Source organism: Coturnix japonica, chromosome 4 (assembly GCF_001577835.2).
Source record: "Coturnix japonica isolate 7356 chromosome 4, Coturnix japonica 2.1, whole genome shotgun sequence".
Classification (NCBI taxonomy): Eukaryota; Metazoa; Chordata; class Aves; order Galliformes; family Phasianidae; genus Coturnix; species Coturnix japonica.
The window spans coordinates 29,291,304-29,310,456 of NC_029519.1; the positions used below are offsets into that span (position 1 = coordinate 29,291,304).

Below are 19,153 nucleotides of genomic sequence, written 5' to 3' on the forward strand. Positions count from 1 at the left end.
AGCATTCAGGCCCTGATACAATCTGCCTAGAGCTGATAACCAACATTATTTCCACTAAACAGGTAAAATTTAGGCTTGGTTAATCTACATCTTAACATATGTTTGTTGAAGGCAAAATTAAAGAGCTACACGAAGCAGAAATAAATATGTTTTCCATCTAGCGTTCCATTTAACCTGCAGAAAGATGCTCAGGACTGTTTTGATTCAGGAAAAATGAAAACAGGCAGCTTTCTGATACTTAAATACTTCTAAGTATCAGGCTAAAAGGGTACTGCAGAATCCCTTCACATTGAGGAATCTGGCTGCAAAGGCCAGTTACGCCGGATGGTAGAGATGGAACATCAAAGCCATTAAGTAGTTTTAAGGAAGAAAGCCAGAGGAGAAAACAGGAGAACCTGACTCCTCTAAATTTCTAAAGACTTACAGGGAGCAACATAAGCTCCTGCTTCTGAATTAAGACAGCACATCTAATTCCCAGGAAGGGATTGAAGCCCCTTACATTAGGGGGCAAACACTTGTCCACAAAACCTTCCCATTACAAACAAATGCTAAAACTTCATCATTAACCAGGAGCTTATTTTCACAGCTGGAGCTGGTAGCAGCAAGCTTCCTGAAGAAAACAGTGTTCTCGTAACACTACCAATAAAATACCTTTAAGTAAAAGACTATAAACCATCTTAAATCACACTTGCTAAGCGCTTTCCATTGCTGTTTGTAATTTAGCCAAAGTGATGTATAAATGTATATACAAAAAACTCTCCAGGTAGGTTCCTTCAACAGAGAGGATATGGTTTTCTTCAGTTACTTTTCTTGCTCTACTAAATAACAAAGAATACAAAGACCTTTGGAGCGTTGCTTAACTGCAAGTGTACACAGGAGCTTTGTGGGATGGATACTACCTTGTACTTGTGTAGTAAACCATAACCATAAAACATGAGAGGAAAAGGCTACTTGAAGCAGAGAACTTTGCAAAGTAAGCGGGGAGGTTATTCACAAATTGAATCTCTTCAATTCTCACAAGACAAAGGATGTCACGAAAGACAATAGTTTGTAGTGGATAGATGAGCTGTTCTGATGACCCACCCAAAATCCTGTTGAAACATAAAACAAAAACCCAAAATAAGCTTCCTGTTTGGCATAACATAACACAATAGAAATCACAGCAATAACAGCAGAGCAGCAAGGTCTCAGACTGCAGCAAGCAGAGCCTTGCTCAAATTCAACAATGAGGGACACTAGAGGCACTATAAAAAGAGGCACTTGCCTCCACTGCCAACCCCTAAAAGAGGTCTGGGAAGGGGTGGATCCTGGCTTATCCCCTTCATTGCATGCACCTGAGCTCCCCTGGGTTGACCTTGCCTTCCCACTAGGTGCTCGGTCACTGTTTCAGGCTGTGGCTTAGCATTTCTGCTACACATAGCTTAAAGTTATAGAACAAATCAGGACGTAAGGAGCGTTGGAGGTCATCCAAAGCTGATCCCTGATTAAAACGGGGCTAGCGTCAAAGTTGAATCAGACTTATGTGGATGTTTCCTCCTCAAGAAGCTGTGTAAAGAAAAAGGTAAATGTTTTAGCTGCTTTAACAACTACAGGTGCTTGAAGTATTTGCTTACCTTTCTGATTCTTTGTTCAAAAGGCTGAATGACAGCACCTGGTTGAAATGCAGTGATGATGGAACAGATCCAGTGTAACATTCTTTCCAGTAAGCCTCCTAAAGTTCTCATTGGACACCTCTGCTCCTCTGATATGCTGTGTTTTGTTAGAGCTGCTTTCAAACTCATTTCAAAGAGAAATTTCAAGACAATAAAATAGTGGGGTTTTTTTTTTTCCATGCATGTATCTTTGAGCTGGGAAAGCCTTCAGGTACTGGACAGGGCAGCACCAAATGGCAGCTACTGAGAGGCAAACAGATTCCATGTGGTATCTGATGGAAAAACTAGGAAACACCAAAAGCTGTCCTCAGGAGATGCGTAATTTCCAAAGCTGTAAGAGCTGTTTTATTTGTGCAGGTGAGATTTCACTGTTAACTCAACCTGCAGCAGAGTATCCGAATCAGCAACATGCCAACAGTGCAGTAAAATTGAGGAGAGGTTTTTGCATATCTACAGCTTGGAGAGGGACGTTGCAGCTTATGGTTCTGGGGGGTCCTGTGACACTCAGGAGAAAAACCCAAAGTGGTTTGGTTGGGGTTTTTTCGTGTGTGTGTGTTTTCATTTTTGTTTTTTCTTTCCCCTCCCCCCCCCCCTTTTTTTTTTCCTTGAGTCCTGATTACCTCAGAGGTAGTGAGCAGGAGGTCTGCTCTCATCTGATTAAGCTTTCTGCCTGATAGTGTGAGTTGCTGATAGAATCCAGTTGCTGTAGGCATGCAGATGAAATTCCAGGCCAGTGTGAAAGAAATTGATGAAGTAATCAGAACTGTGCCTGCTGCTCCGGTTTCATTTGTAAAACATAACAGATGGCTTTTGTGTGGCTGACAACTGCCCCTTCCCAAGTGCAAGATTTTTATTACCCTGGACATGTTGTAACTCACAACTCCTAACAGATCCAGAAGCCCCAATGAGCTCAGGCCCTAACCTCAGCCCAGCGCCACAGGCAAGCAGCTGCAGCCGTGTGTGAGGCAGAACCTGTGCTGGGGACAGCAGTCAGCCAACAGCCGGGTCGTTAATCTGAGATCTGCTGAGCACCTGTGTCCGCATGTAGCACCTGGTGTGGGATTGAGACCACACTACAGCTGGTACTGCCACGTATCCTGACACCCTGACGGAAGGCAGCTTCCCATCCTGAATCTGCAGGCACTTTGCTTATGTCCTCAGCGTGTGGCTCAAGCTGATGAGTGAAAAACACGAAGGCAGGAAGAGGGAAGTCAAGTCATAGGAGAGCTGCCGTTGGAGTGCACCGAGCTGCTGCCTGGATGTTTCTCTTATAATGCGCTCTGCTGAGAAACCAGCCTGGACATCTCACAGCACTAATGATTGCACTTGCTTGCAATGCTTTTACCCTAAATAATTTCTGGTGTCTGGCTGTTGGGATCACACGATGTCAAAGCTCAATTATCTCCTAGCTTTGCTTTCTTACAAGCTTTGCCACACTCAGGAAGAACAGTTTGAAACGCCTGTGAACGAAGCAGACAGAACATAGGGCAGTAGTTGTCGCCGCTTGTGAGAAGCGGAACACCCTGGGACTATCAGCTGCAATTTCAACTGATTATTCACGATGAAACTGGAGGGGGCAGTGCGATTACCGGCCTGATAGGGCTTCTACCAGCAGCTACTTGAGCCAAGCACAGCGACAGGGCAAGTACCTTCAGCATTGAGTAACGCTGTGAGGTGGGAGGGGAATCCACCGTCTTTAATTTGTTCCAAAGTCTAATTGTGTTTGACGTTTAAAAATGTAGCCTTTGTTCTCATCAGCCCTTCCGTACGGCAGATTTTCAGCTGCAGGATGTCACAGCCCCCTGTGATCTCACGTCCCTTCCTCACAGCAGCCGCCCGCTCTGAGGGAACCGACCAGCCCCGCCCGCTTCGTTCCGTCCCACAGCGCAGCCGCGCCTCGTTCTCGCGGTAGCAGCACTCCTCGTATAATCTCGCGCGAGGGGGGTGTTCCCTCTTTCCCGCGGCGCGGTGGCATCATGGCGGTGGGCAAGAACAAGCGGCTCACCAAGGGAGGCAAGAAAGGAGCCAAGAAGAAAGTGTGAGTGCGGCCGGGCGGGGCGCGGGGATGTCGGTTGTTGCGGTGCGGCACGGCACGGGGCGCGATGCTGCGGATATCGGGCGGATGGCGGCGGATGGGATCACACGGCTGAGGGTGGCTGCTGTCATGGCGGCGGCCGGGCCTTGGCCTGAGCTGGGTTGGGGGGATCCCCGTGAGGTGCGGGCCGCTGTGTCCTCAGTGGGCGAGGCTGGGAAGTTTGCGTTTCCATTTCACTGAGTGTTTAGGGATAGAGTTGTTTCAACCAAGTTAAATCTATTTTAAAAAAAAAAAGTGATTTTTCTTTTCTTCCTTGTTTTATTTTTAAATGAAGGGTCGATCCTTTCTCCAAAAAGGATTGGTACGATGTCAAAGCGCCAGCGATGTTTAATATCAGAAACATTGGGAAGACTCTTGTTACCAGGACTCAAGGAACTAGTGAGTATCGGGGTTTAATGCAGTGCGAAGATACGGATTCGTTTCATGTAAGCGCTTCAAATGAGGCTTAACTAAAGAACTGCTGACAGGCAGCTTTTCTTGTATGAGGTGTGAGTTTGGGATTTAAAAATAAAAGGTTTCATTGCCGTGAGTTTCCTGAAGCTGACGGTTAAAACTGAGTTAGAGGAGGATTAATATCTTGTGGTCCTGATTTAGATAAGAATATCAATTCATGGGTAGGAAGACAAGGATGGAGTTCTTGCTGAGCTGCTGGTATAAAATGGTTAACTACTATGTCGTTGTTCTGAATGTTGGACATAAGGAGACAGTGACATCTTGGTCATGACTGAAACTCAAAGTTATTCAGTAGCAGAGAGAGAGAACTGCAAACCTGACAGGTGGTTATCAGGGTGCATTGCTGCATGGATGCACTTAATGAGCTGTTTATCTGAGGTTAAGGAGCCCCTTGTTACAAAGGCACAGTGCTTTGGATGTAGTTAATGTTGGATGATTAAGTGTGTAGTTAAATAGTTATATTTTCTTAGTTGCACTTCAAGTTATGAAGGCGGTTGTTATTTTCAACTGCATCGTGTGAAACCAATAAAATAAGGGTCACTATAAACTACGTATGAATCAGGCAGTGTTAAAATTCTTCTTAAGCAAAGATGTGAAATAACTGCACTCATTTGCTTCTGTGTTCTTTGTTGAGAACACATGGCTCTTTGCATTTATCTTTATTCTTCAAAATGGAAGTTTAGTATCTGATTTGAGTAATACTTTTCTAACACTAATACAAGTTGCATCGTATTGTTTTATAACACAGAAATTGCCTCTGATGGATTGAAGGGTCGTGTATTTGAAGTGAGTCTGGCTGATCTGCAGAACGACGAGGTCGCTTTCCGTAAGTTCAAGCTGATAACTGAGGACGTTCAGGGCAAAAATTGTCTGACCAACTTCCATGGAATGGACCTCACCCGCGACAAGATGTGCTCCATGGTCAAGAAGTGGCAGGTGTGTAAAGAACAAGGTCTGCCTCACTGCCCTTACTGCTTTCCTCCTTAGGAAAGGAAGAAGCTACTGGTGTGTTTTAAAGCTGTTTCTGCTGGTATCAGCAGATATTAATGAATGTCATGTGCTCGTTTGGGAAGCCTCTCATGGGCATAACTTTCTTTTCCAGACGATGATTGAAGCCCACGTGGATGTCAAAACTACCGATGGTTACCTGCTGCGCCTCTTCTGTGTGGGTTTTACAAAGAAGCGCAATAACCAAATCCGCAAGACCTCGTATGCCCAGCATCAGCAGGTTCGGCAGATTCGCAAGAAGATGATGGAAATCATGACCCGAGAGGTCCAGACCAATGACCTAAAAGAAGTTGTCAATAAGCTGTAAGCTGATGGTTTTTCTCTCTTACAGTCCATGTAATTGTTTCAGTTACTGACTGAAGGCTGGTCCTTCACTTCTGTGTTCAGTAGGGGCCAGATAAAGTGTGTTTTTGGTGCTGAAAAGCTGATGTGCTTCTCTGAGCACTTGTCTCTGCATCATATTTGATTATTAATCATCGTGTTTGCATTAGTTTAGAATTAGCTTTTTTCATTTATATCTCTACAGAATAAAATTGTAACTCGGATAAGTTGGATTTGCAGATGTTCTGGATCCCTCTGAGGGATCTTCCAAAATACTGTCCTTGCTTCCAAAAGTTACATTACTGGTTTGGTCTCTAAGTGACCACACTTGCTCTGTTCATACCAGCGTTGCAAGGAAAATGCCTTGTGATCTAAGCACACTTTGCCTTCGCTCTGGAGCTCTTATTGTACTGATGCAAACTCCTCTTGAATGTCTTGAATTATTAATTATATTAAGCATGTGTCACTTGATTAGGATGCTGTCACAGTTCTAACATTTGTTAATCTGCTCTCTTGGCTGCACAGGATCCCAGACAGCATTGGCAAAGACATAGAGAAGGCTTGTCAGTCCATTTACCCCCTTCACGATGTCTATGTCCGCAAGGTTAAGATGCTGAAAAAGCCCAAGTTTGAATGTAAGTCAGTTACTCCTCACATCCAGGGTTTGAGGGGACGAGGGAGGGAAGACTTGAAAATATTTGCTTTTGGGGAAAGATATGAAAGCAGCATCAAAAGATTGCGTGGCTGTAGTAGTTAAAAGGCAGATGATTTGGCTTTCAGGCTGGGAAGTCACATAGTGATTAACTCGGTTTGAAGCTTTTCTTGAGTTCTTGCCTGAAACTGAATGTTTAAAGGCTCTGGTTTGGGAATGAATGATGACAAATTGTTTCGGTCCCAGATGACACGGAATGATTTTAATTTTCCCATTTTCTGACATTCCCATACAATGAAGCACTTGAAGTTATTTCTTATTGGTTATTGAAGTATATGCATGTGTAACTTGCTCCATTGCTTGTTTTATGTTGGACTCCAACACTTTGTTCAGCATCGTTATCTTGCACGAGCTTTCTGCAATGGAGTTGATCATACCTATGTTACATGTGCTGGTGGTTTAATATGTGTATGGTAATGAGTTCAGTAATTCAAAGCTGTTTAAAATAGGTGTGTCTCACTATTCCCAATACTTCTTTTTAGTGGGCAAGCTGATGGAACTGCACGGTGAAGGTGGTGGTGCTGGAAAACCTTCTGGGGATGAGGCAGGTGCCAAAGTAGAGCGAGCTGATGGATATGAGCCGCCTGTGCAAGAGTCTGTCTGAAACTACAAATTGACCAAAAATAAAAGGTTTATTACACACAACAAGTGTTTGGCTGCATGTGTTGGTACTAGATGATATTGGTACTAGATGATGTTGGTACTGGATGAGGATGTCTTTTTTTTAATAAGATAGACCGCTGTTTGAACTGAGAAGGAGAAAATAACTGTTTTGGAGATCCATGGTGTTTTTTTTATGGCTGGTGTTGAAAATTAAGTGGAAGATGGTGGATGGTGGTTTGTCCTTTTTTGAAAGAGGCTGTTGGAAAATACACTGCTGAGGTTTCTTTGGGGTTTGTTTTCCCCCCCCCAGAAAATTTTGGTCCTCACAGAAGAAACTGAAGGTGCATTTCAAGGTTGTATTAAATAGGTGAGAAGTGCTTCAGAAGCTAATTGGTCAGTGGAGGAAAGGGAAGCCTTTTGTTTGAGTATTTTACTGTGAAGGCATCTCCAGGATTAATCACGAGTCTGAATTTGATGTGATCTCTCATGGAACTTTTGAACAAAGGGAGGCATTGACTGAAAAATGGCAAAGTTCTGTGTTCTAAAGCCACCCAAATTGCTTGGCAGATCATTTAAAAGTGCTTCTGTGTCACCTGCGTCAGGCAGCTCATCTCATTTTTAGTTGGGCTGTGTATTCCAGCTTAAAAAGGTGTTTTTCTGGCTAGATGGCTACTCTGTATGTTGTTCAAAAATAATGGGAGGGGTAAAAACACATCTGCTGCTATTAAATTATTGGAGCAAATAATGTGGAGCAAATGGTAAGGACTTCTGCTAATTCTTTTAGTAGACTGTAGATGATGTGATTTCATATTGTGGTTCGGTTACTGTCTTAACAGCAATCTTAATTGCAGGAGAGCTCCTGGTGCAGACCTGGGTAGGTAGTGAACACATGAAGGCTTTGAGTAGCTTTTTCATTTTCCTCACTACAGTGTCTGCATAAACTGATGCAGAAGTTCCTGGTTAAAACTAGTAAATAGAAAAAGCTTTTTGTTAAAAGATGATGAAAGGAAGTTGAAATACCTTTTTTTTTTTTTTTTTTTTTTTTTAACTGAGTAGTTAAACTTGGATAGAGATTCTTCAAAGCACAGTGTGTGTAGTCCTGTCTTGAAAGTGAGCGTTTACTTTTGCTGTGGCTTTTCTATTTCTTCTCTGAGTACACAGCTGTCTGGTGGGCCAACTGAACAGCACTTGGCACTTGTGAAGATTCCTATGAACAGTTATTGTAAGAGGACTAGAGCATCTGAAGTGTTCATGTGTAAGCACACAAAGTCTTAGGCTGTTCAAAGTTACCATCCTAATTACTATGACACAATATTCAGGTAGCTCACCTTTCTTAGATTGTCAGCATAGACCTTGATTTACTTTGCAGTTTGTGTAGTGGAGGGATAGTGAACATGTAAAACTTATACAGAAGAAGAGCATGCTGGTAAGGAACAAAAACCTGTTTTTTTCAGGTGCTTTTAACAGTAGGCTGCTGACACAATCACAGAGCAGCTGTGGGTACATTTGTACCTTATAAAATCATTTAATGTGTAGTAGAACAAGTAGTTGTGTCACAGAGCATTGCCATCGTTGTGACACCTGCTGTGCTGGGTGGTTGCTGTGGCCAGCAGTTGATAAATGCTGCTGCATGTGGTAAGTGTGAAACGTACCTGAATCCAAAGGCTTGGCTGAACTGTTGAAGCCATCAGGATTATCTGACGGTCTTGCACTGCTCCTGAAGAGACAAAATACTGTTGTTGGGGGTTTTTTAATGTTGAGTTAAACATACAAGCTGAACGTGATCTGTACCCCGTCACGTTGAGCGGAGAGCTTGGCTCTCTACAATGTAGCATAATAAAAATGCAATCATCATAGAATTATAAAAATTTATTGGTTAAATACATTTTTAATTTACAGAGGTACCGTAACAAATGTACTAGACTTAACAAAGATTTATTTACGACACCGTTATTTGCACACAGAACAAAGTCTTCTTCCTGAAGATAGTTCCAGAGGTGGGGCAAACAATAAAAGCCTCGCTTATCAAAGCATTTCCTATTACACTTGATGGATGGGGCCCTGTCTGAATGTCAAGGTTACAGCTGAAACTTGCTACTGCACTGCAGTTAGGAATGGCATCCAACTTCATTCTTCCTTTTCTGCAATGTACTGTACACCTTAGAAATTCTCTCGTCCGTATGCAGTTTCATGGTGATAGCAGGTATGAAGTCTTCCTATGTAAGGCAAGCCACAAACTTCAAGAGCTGTCTGCAGTAACGTGAGCAGCTTATAGGTGGCGCTCCTTGCCCAGACTTTTAAGGCTCTGCTGCTTTTCCTTCCCAGCGAGTGGGAGGAGATGAATAATGTAAGAGTGAACTTAACCTACTGACAGGCACTGATTTAAAACATTCAGTGGAAGGTAGAAAAACAACAACTGGTCAATAGTACAGTTATAAAAATGTGGGAGAGGAAAAAAATTATAAAAATTCAGTTCTAATTGGAGACTTGTATCAAAACCTTAGAAAACCAACAGGCAAAACATAAGTAAACATTATACACTTAAGCTCCTCCTCCCACCACAGTGATTGTGTAATTTCTGAAGATCTGGTATTCTGTTTGTTGGAGTGGTTGTGTTTGGTTTTTGTTGTTCTCCTCATGAGCCCACAAGATCTCTCAGTACAGGTCATAATGGAAGCAGCCTGTTTAAAGAGGGTGGCCCACAGTTTAAGTTGAAAAGTTAGAAATATTTTGTATTTGCTTTGCCAGAGTCCCATAGAATGCAGGGGCTGGCTAATGTCTATAAAGAGCCATGGGCAGCTCCGGGCAGCAGAGCTCAGGGACAGTTGTCCTCAGGAGTGGACTTCAGTTGAATTCCCCAGCGGTTCAGGACAGGCTTGTTGGGATGTTTAAACTGAATAACAGCTGTACAGTGATGTTTCCATCTTTCTAGGATAGTGCATACATTGTAATGGTTTTTATAAAGTTAATCCCTATAACGCAATTAAAAATCCAGTTTGTAGCTCATTAAAGCTTTGTGTGATCTTTTTGCACCAGTAGGTACTTGTTGCCATAATGGTTGGACCTCCTACCAACAGAACTGTAAGCCAAAACAAAAGTAAGCTGAACTATCTCAAGGTAAGTCTTGATTATTCTAGTTTGCACACTCTTCATCAACTGCTCAGCTGCAAGTGTTCTATCAACTAGAACTTTAAGATAGAACGATCTTGTATTATGTTGTGGTACCTGTGCATCCATGCTTCTGAAGCAATGACTCGCAGTAACAACTTCATGGTTTCTTCTTTTTTCCCCATACAGTACAAAAGGGATAGAATATTGTCAGCACTGCAGTGACATTTCTTACTCCTCCAGTCTGAAGTTAGCTGCTAATCAAGACTCATTTAACAACTCTGTCAGAAACAAAGTGTCACAAAATGGCATTTACTGCCAGAAGGTCCAGGCTACCTCAGTCACAGTCAGATGCTGTTGCTCAAGTCAAGCTGCTGCTTTTACTAAATGATTTTGTTTGAGTTTCTTTGAAGTAACCTATTGCAAGACATTTTTTTTTCCTTAAGGCTGTGACAGACCATTTATAATGATGCTTGGTATAGCTGGTACGTGCTAACAACCTGAAAGCTAACCCTGTGCCTGCTGAAAGCCAAAACCAAGCCTGTATAATATCCTTCGAGTTAGGGATAGGAATAGCGTTACTGAAGTATGTTCCAGTGCTTGAGTGGTAAATGAAATGTAGACTGAGTGAAGACAGGCTTTCCACTTACATAAAAGGGGGTGGAGGGGCAAATAGTTGAAATAGTACAGCTACACTGGGAGGGGAACTGAGAAAGTTGAGTAACTGCTGTCCATCACAACTCCTCCTGGGAAAGAAGGGTAGGGTGGTGCTTGACAAAGGGGGTAGTAGGAAAACTAAGGCTCTGTCTGGAACAGATTTTTGAGGTGGGCGGAAAGGTCTAGCATGGTTCAAACCAGTGTAAGTAAGTGCTATTAGTTAAGAGGAAAAATACTTATGTCTTTTCTGATTTCTCTTCATGAGCTGCTTGGGCTAAGAACGCAAGGATTTGCTTGAGTTTTCCCTCTTAACAGTTTAATTTGACATTTTTCTACTATAAGTTATCTAAGTCATAAGTGAATTCTTCTGCTAAAGTAGAAGCAGTAAAGAAACCTGAATATTGAACTTGATCTACATACCGACTGCTGCAATAATATATTAAAAACATCACTTTAAACAGTTCTTAAGGAAGCTCAAATAAGCTTACTTTATGCAGAGGCTGTGCATGATAAATGTAATACCAGATAGTAAACAGAATACTATTTCACTGGTGTTGCACCACACTATTTCCCTAGCTGGAGACCACTAAAAATTGCGCATGTATTTTGCTCTCAGAGCTTTTCCTGAAGCATGACTAACTACATGGTCACAAAAGACTAAAATCTTTTTTGACTTCAAGATACTAGTAAGACTGTCCAGGATAAGTAGTGCAAAACATAGATAGTCAGAATACATTGATGTCTTTGCTGAAAACGTTCTCTCCCAGACACAGGGAGTACAAAGACAGGCAACACTTCATGGAGTTGTTAAAATCTGAACAAAGTTTTTGGGAAATATCCCAGTTCTTCCTTGTATCTCTCCACTCATCCAGTCCTCGTCTACAGATTCCAGCTCTGTTATAAAATCTCCTGCCTGTAAAAGAAGGAGTAATGTGAGCCATTGCAGCTTTCCATGTAATATTATGGCATGCACTGTTCATGTTATTCAGAAGCAATTAATAGCAATCAAATAGCATGGTAGTTGGAGATGATCGCTCCTGTCAGGTAAACATAGTTTCAAAGAAATCTAACTGTCTCTTAGGGTAAATACTTGCCAAGGGTTGAAAAGCCACCAGTTTGTGGGAGGGAAAAAATAGTGCTGCTGGATAACTTCCTCAGTTGCTTGAGCCCTGTAGGTAGGTAGGTGTGTCACAGAGGTAGCCTAAAGGTTGCTGCCTCACTCACTGTTCACGTTCCTGCTCTGGTATGAGGACTTTTCTTCTTCAAACACCTCAAGTATTTTCTTTCAGTTTAGTCCCAGTATTTTCCACAGCTTGTAAACTTCCCTCTTTCCTTTGGAAACTTTCTCAAAAAAGGAATGTACTTGAAGCTCAGCGTGGCCTTGAAAATAAAGTTTATCTTCTATGTTTAATCCTTAGTCCTGCTTTCATCTTCCCATACCATACCCTTCATTCAAAGTATTGGCATAGCTCTAGCCTTTCTGCCAGTACCTCAGTTCCTCTTTTCTGTTTTAAAGAATCATCCACATCCTTCCCATAAGGCAAGCTGCTAATGCAGAAACTAATTATTTTCTCTTTCTAAAGTTCACAAAGTAACGTGTTCCACCTGATAAATGCAATCTTGGACCCGATGCAACTGTCTGCCGGTTCTTAGAAACTTGCTTTTGAGGACATTTACTTAAATGTGATGGTTTTTAATCTACAAGGACTCCATTTCTTTGTGCTTTTTCATATTATCTAGACATACAGCAAATACTTCATATTCCTCACACAGCAACTAAGGATCATGCTGCCAAACTTTTAGACTGACTTTTAGATTTTGCTGCACTAGGTCTCTGTTAAAGATATCCCTGCTGTAATGCTGCCACTTTATTATCACACCACCATGTTGCTGTCTTTCCTGTCAAAAAAGAGGCTCTTTTGACATTATTAACTGATCAGGAACTGAATGTACTACGAAATGAGGTGAGTTGGTCTGATCATACTTACTGGATTAGGGATGTCAGTGAAAGTCTACAGTTTCTGACTTCTTCTCTGTGCCTTCAGTAGAGATTTCACAAAGGGTAGGGATGAAAACTTTCTACAGTTGCTCTATATCAAATATGTTAAAATAATCACGTCTATTATCTGAGTACTTTCATGTCCCAAACTTGTTTTGGATAATTTTTTTCTTTAAGCATTCCTTAGGAGCATAAGATCTGCTGACAAACTAAAAAAAAAAATAAATATAAGAGCCACTTACTTTGAAGGAAAGCTCATCTTCATTTTCACCATGAAAATCATAGAGAGCTTTAGCTTTCCCTTTCTTCCCTCCTAGAGACTGTGCTGTCTCTACCCTGGCTGCAGAATATGGAAAAGATGAGTTAGTTATACGGATTTGAGTGAAATCTATCTTTGTTTCTGGAGAAGCTTCCTGTTATGCTGGTATTTTCTCCCCACTAGTATGTTATTGGGTGCCCAAATGTTATTACTACTGCTACATGGCAAACTCAGTGTCACGCTGGACTAAAAATTCCTACTGCTACCAATTCATTTTGCAGCACTAACACATGCTCATGGTTCTGCTTCTAGGAGAATTAAATGTGAAGTTCCTTAACTTAACTCTCCAGTGGAGATATGTAAGGAAAGTTGTCATTTTCACTTTGTATTTGGAGATGCAGCGGTGTTGTGTTCTGCACGTATTTAAATTACACTTTCAACCATTTCAGAATCTGTATCACTTTCCAAATTACACACTGACTAAAGCAATATATTGTCATTATTTCAGAAAGCAATTCAGCACTTCAGTTCAGCTTTAAGGTGTTAATGTCTCTAATGGTGTGTGGCTCTCAAGGCAATGCAATAGCTGGACTCTCCCAGAAATTTGTTGTGAGTGTTGCAACTTAAGGAATAATGAGCTGTCATCTAGCACAGCACCTACCTGAGCAGGTCTGAACAAAAACTGCTGGGAAAATCCCTTCCTTTTCATTCAGTCTCCCTCTGTACCACTCAGAATCTACTTGTTCCAGTATTTGGATGTAGTCTCCCTTTCTAAAGGATAAGTCATCTTTGGTTTCTGCTGTAAAGTCATGAAGTGCTTCACACCACTCTACTGAGCATCGGTTGTTCTATTCAAATGAAAGAAGAAATACATTTATTTTAAAAGGGAATAGCAATAAGCTCACAGATGTTGGCCAAAGCAAGGGTTCAAGATGCGTGCACCCTAATTTTCTCATATACAGTACTGTTACTGCAGATACAAACCAAAAAAAGCATTTCAGCAATTATTATATAGTTTTATCTAAGCTCACAAGCATTCCTTTTTATGGCAGAGGCCATACTTAATACACAATACTTAAAATACATCTAGTAAGAATTTCCTTAAGCAGAAAGGATAAAGAAGTAACATATGATAATTTGCCAAAAGCTGTGAAATCAATCTAGGTAGAACAACTGTAAGACTTACAGATGCGCCCACACACCATTATGCGCTGTGGGAATTGTACTACATTTAGAGTTGTGCAGCTAATCTGTGATTGTAATAGAAAGTCTATGCTAAACTATGAGACCTCTATGTAATTCTATTACCTGAAGAATGGGAGAAGAAACCTCCTCTTTTTTCTTCTGTGCTCCTCCTGTACCTATGTAGTAAAGAACAACTTTAGAACAGAAGCAATGGCTACTCAATATAATGACAGCAACTTCAGGTACTCAAAGTGACTGTTAAGATTAAATTCAATCATAGTATTCCATTTGATTTATCACATCTATCTTCCTTTCCACCTCCTTTCTCCCATGCATTGACATTTTGGACTTCTATATCTTTCTTACACACTACTAGTGTGTCTTATATAAAACCACATTCTTGAACATTTTTGTTAATGTAGTCATACCTTTTCCAGGAAGATCTTCAATTATTTCCACAAAGTTCAAGGGGAAAATTCCAGACGTGCCTCTGAGTTCTCCTTTGGCCCACTCTTCATTTATATATTCTTTAAGGACAATTGTTTCACCTTCTGAAAAACTGAGTTCGTCTCTCTGATCTCCGATGTATTCAAATCGTGCTACACATCTTGGACCCCTGCACAGACAATACAGGAACTTACTATGTATATTTAATACACAATATTTAATACTATTGTCCCCATAATATTCTCCTAGCATTATGCAAAGTATGTGTTGATACCTTTTAGTAAAACGATAAAAAAGAATGCACTTAAGATTGAACAGATGGAAAATTGGAGTGTTGACCTAGTTATCACCTCTGCTGCCTGAGGAAGATGAGTAGGAACCTAAAGGAGATGGAGGTAACATCTGTATCTGAATTCCTGGCTGCTACAGTATTTTTGCATAAGATCACATACTGTCAAACAAGAAACATTACTTCTACGTGTCCCATTCTATAATTTTGCCCATATCCACATAAGTGTACTAATATGCTTTTGTTAAGAGCATCCCAGGGTGGGGAAATAAATCACTGAAGATAAAAACTTAGTGTTAGTTAATGTTAATGTTAGTTAATGTTAAGAACACATTAGTATCAGTGAATCTGATACAAGTTACAGAGTGTGGCACAAATCCCATCCCCACTCATATCTTCTTAAAAGCTTCAGCAGTAGCATTTTCTGCTCATTTGTTAACTGCAGAAGCAGGCTTTAAAAAAAAACAAACAAGTTTCAGTTAGGACAAACCAAAATCTATCACAACAAGGTTGACATTCCTGTTGCTACTAGTTCCTGTCTCTGCCTGAATTAGCTTTACCTCCTGCAGTTAGAAGTTATGAAAGCCACTAAAGCATTATTTAGTTGTGTTCAAGAGAGCTGTATATCTGTATAAACACTTGTTATGAAGTGATATGCCAATTTTTAAACATACAAAGTTAAGTCTTTTTCTTCCTGAAAAAGATTCTTAGTGAAATGCAAGAAACGCTTATTTTTTAAAACTAATTTTGGTGAAGAAACTATTAACCACATTAACCTCAGCACAGATAACATCTACTTCCATATTACCTTTCCTTTTACTTTCTACTAAATCAAGATGAGAAAGAAAACAATATTTATCTGACTCACTTAATGGATTGCGAGGAGCAGGGTATTTTTTTCCTTTTGCCATCTTCTGGAACATCAATCTAATAAGACAACAAAATAAGTAAAGCCTTCAATTTCAAGCTCATGCAAATGTAACTAATGTAAATACTGAACTTGTTAAAATCATCTATTTTTCCACTAAACATCAACTCCATTTTTAACTTCCATGTGCTGCTACACAGTCACTGAAACGTTCTGATATACAACAATTTTAATGTGGATTTTGGCTCTGTATGTCTGATTTTTCAATCTCATGCATACTAGATGTTTTTTATTAGCCTGTTTTAATAAACTGGCTTGCAGCCTGGTTGATTGACAGAAAATGGGACTGGATGCTACAATGTGTTGTTGCACTTAGCTCCAAACTTGCAGTTAGTAATTGCTAGTGCAACATACCACAACAGACAAAATTAGTGTTTATACATTTTTTTTCTGGGCTTTGGTAGCCAGCTGTACTCAGAACAAACAACATCTCCTAAATCTCACTTCAGTATTCATGCAGTGGCAGCATATATTAAAGAAAGATTAATTTAGGAAAAACAAACAATCATTCTTTGCTCAGTTGTAGATAGCTACCATGTGCTAATTAAAGGGACTGGAGAAATATTGTCTAGAAAATCCATACATGGATAAGTCAAACAGACAGCATTCAAGACCATTAACACAAGGTGACTTTAATTGTACGTTTGGTATGATCTGAAGAGTGGTCAGTGATATTTAGTGTAAAACTACACGTGCCTCTACAAGCCTAGAGATGTTGGCTAGGAGCTTTGGACTACAGCTTACTATCACATAAGCGAGTTCCCTGCACATCAACAAAAAAAAGTTTAATTGCTTTTGTGAAGGACTGAATTGAAATCAGTCAATTTCGGACAAATTATTCAGACAAAGATGATATTCAGGCAGTCTTTTCACTGCTCTTGTTAGAGAAGCTTAGATCTGTGGTGCTTTGAAGAGTCTATGGGAAACAATAACAGTGTATTACTGTTCATTAGGTATCCAGACATGAAGCTCCTATGTGGCTTGATATCATAAAACACACTACAGTGTACTGATGGAGGCCTCGTATCAATACCTAAGCTGACATGAATTCTCAGGAAAACTCACTCAGCAAATAAGCTGTATTTACTTCCCCCCCCCCCCACACACACACTTTTTTTCTTCTAATTCTTCTAAAACTATTATCTTCTCACTCAACTCTTAGAATGAAAAAAAAGAGTTTGAAAAGCATCTTCCCTAGCTGTTAGGAAGTTGTATCTGCCAGTATCAGTGCTGAATTTGATCCCAAAGATCCATTACACTGCTTTAATATACAACCATTTATCTGTATGCCGGCAGTTTTACCAAAATGTTAATGCTTTACACTCTCATTTTGTGTAGAAGAGAATACTCAATATATCTAACAAATCTTTCTTGTAAAGCAAATTGAGTATAATTCCATGATTACTAACTGCAGGTCTATTTGTTATTCTTCAGTGCTTTCCATGCTTTGAAATTCTCTTCTAGTAATGCATTACAAACTAAACAGACACCCTACATAACATACTGTGATGGTTTCTGAGTATATGGTATTTTTCATACAGCAGCAGTTCTCATCTCTGCCAGCTGCCCCAGATCAGCACAGACTTTAACTGTCTTTAGCAGCCAGTCATACACCTTCCCTGCATCCTAATGTTAACTTAGTGCTCTTCCATGCCCACTTGGCTGAGGTGGATAGCCCAATGACCACTCATACTGGCACAAAACAAACTTCAAACTTCAAGTTAGGCTTGCAATAGATCTCATCTAGCTTTTGAGGCACAGAACTACATTGCATTTCTTTTAAGATGAGCCTCTCAATTCATTTCTGTTAGGCACCAAAACAACACCTGCCTCTTGCTTGCAGTTTACTGGCAAATGTCATATTCAGTAGCAGAATTGCTTTAAACTGCTCATTTGCAATAGCACAATCTCCTTTCACTGTGCCAGCACACCCATTTGTGAAGCCATGTAGGCGAACCGATCCATCTGGAAAACAAGAATTCTGGGAACAAAGAAAATATGTTTTACTGAGCTCAAATGCTGCCCTGGCCTGATTCACTACGTGGGTGCAGAAGTGGTGACTCCAGCAAAGCTTAAGGGGACAAGAACATGAGAGAAGCTGAGATGAGGGCAAAAAGCAATCACTGCACTACATGCTGATTTTTGTATGCAGCTGTGAAAAATAATCTGCTTGTAGATGCAGATAAACTACCCAGATTAAGAGAGAGAATCTGGTAATCTGATTTTCTCACTTGGCTTGAAATTAACAGCAAAATAATCCCCGTAACACAAGTTGGCTCTGCCAAATCAAGCATCTCTCTAACATCATGCAAACAAGTTGATATGTCTTCTGTGATGCCAGAGGGAAAAGAGATTATCTAAATAGTGAGTGGAATTAAACACAGGAGATATAGTAAAACAGAACAACAAAACCAATGTGTGAGGATTTAGCGAAGTATACAAAGCCCACATACAACCACTTTAACAAAGCTGGCAGGAAATATCCCTGTGCGATTCCCACATTTTCCTCTGTACCACTTGGCATCGATTCTCTCCAAAAGATAAACAGTATCTCCAGAACGAAGTTCCAAGTCATCAGCATGCTCTGCAAGACAGCATCATTACACTTAATGGGGGTTTTCACCCTCACTGATTTTCGATCATTAAAATTTATTAATATAAATACCATGGACAAAAGCAGAATAAGTTTTCATAAAGCTTTAACTGTACTTGCTAAACAAATTAGCTTTAAGAAAAAGACCGGCACAACCATAGGTAAACTCTTGGATTTTAACAACTTGGATTTTAACCTTGCTCACTGAGCTTCCTGATTATTTTTAAGATCCAAGTCCAAGGAAAATCCCCATTTGAAAGTCTTGGAGAAAAAACAAGCTTGCAAAATATTCACATGTACTTACCTGCAGAAAAATCATGCAGTGCTACAGCATGGGGAGCACTTTTGTCAGAAACTTTTGTAGAACTGTTTGAATCCTGGCAACAAACAAATTGAAAGAGTTTATAAATCATGGAAGATATTAACACAGATTTGCTGCCATAAATTCTTAAAATTGTCTTCTGACTTCAGACACATTAGTATGATATTAGAAAATCACTGTAGGAGACAAAAATAAGTACTGGTCACCGGTCTGTATTCTGTATGCCTTCTGCCAGTGTAAACCAAAAGGTATTTCACTGAAATCTACTTTTGACCCAGCAAAAGGAAAGGAAGCGCATGTAACTTTTTCCCAGTACAGACAAAGCCTCAACTAGCTCTGTGTGTCAGAAAGCTGGAGAGTTGATGGCAGTTCGCTGTGGCCAAATTCTGTGCTGCCGCTCAGTACTGCATGTCACCAGTCGCTTCTCCATGCTCAGCCCCAGCACACACAGCAGAGTCAGCACATCTGCCAACTGCCAATTACTTCAGAGTGGGGAGCAAGACGCTAGGAAGTTTACAGGAA

General features: G+C 40.5%; 2 protein-coding genes and 1 non-coding gene across 6 annotated transcripts in view; 2 read left to right on the forward strand and 1 right to left on the reverse strand.

The window, feature by feature from the left end:
* The first annotated feature begins 3,553 nt into the window (after positions 1–3,553).
* On the forward strand, positions 3,554–6,886 carry RPS3A (ribosomal protein S3A). The gene is made up of 6 exons (XM_015861122.1): positions 3,554–3,690; positions 4,022–4,125; positions 4,949–5,136; positions 5,303–5,511; positions 6,055–6,164; positions 6,724–6,886. Exons 1-6 carry the CDS (start codon positions 3,629–3,631, stop codon positions 6,843–6,845), a joined length of 795 nt encoding a protein of 264 aa, XP_015716608.1. The 5' UTR covers positions 3,554–3,628; the 3' UTR covers positions 6,846–6,886.
* LOC116653447 lies at positions 6,397–6,467 on the forward strand. The gene has a single exon (XR_004307271.1). It is a non-coding gene; the product is annotated as a small nucleolar RNA SNORD73 (small nucleolar RNA).
* Positions 6,887–8,698: 1,812 nt separating the features above from the next.
* Positions 8,699–19,153, reverse strand: part of SH3D19 (SH3 domain containing 19) — an 81,457-nt gene continuing 71,002 nt past the window's right edge. For all 4 annotated transcript variants that reach the window (XM_032444493.1, XM_015861121.2, XM_015861119.2 and 1 more), the window contains 8 exons: positions 18,614–18,686; positions 18,170–18,300; positions 15,657–15,715; positions 14,481–14,668; positions 14,176–14,228; positions 13,529–13,715; positions 12,851–12,948; positions 8,699–11,522 (listed from right to left, as the gene is read on the reverse strand). In XM_032444493.1, the coding sequence (XP_032300384.1) occupies positions 11,406–11,522; positions 12,851–12,948; positions 13,529–13,715; positions 14,176–14,228; positions 14,481–14,668; positions 15,657–15,715; positions 18,170–18,300; positions 18,614–18,686 (906 nt within the window). In that variant the 3' untranslated portion in view covers positions 8,699–11,405. The remainder of the gene's footprint in view (positions 11,523–12,850; positions 12,949–13,528; positions 13,716–14,175; positions 14,229–14,480; positions 14,669–15,656; positions 15,716–18,169; positions 18,301–18,613; positions 18,687–19,153) is intronic.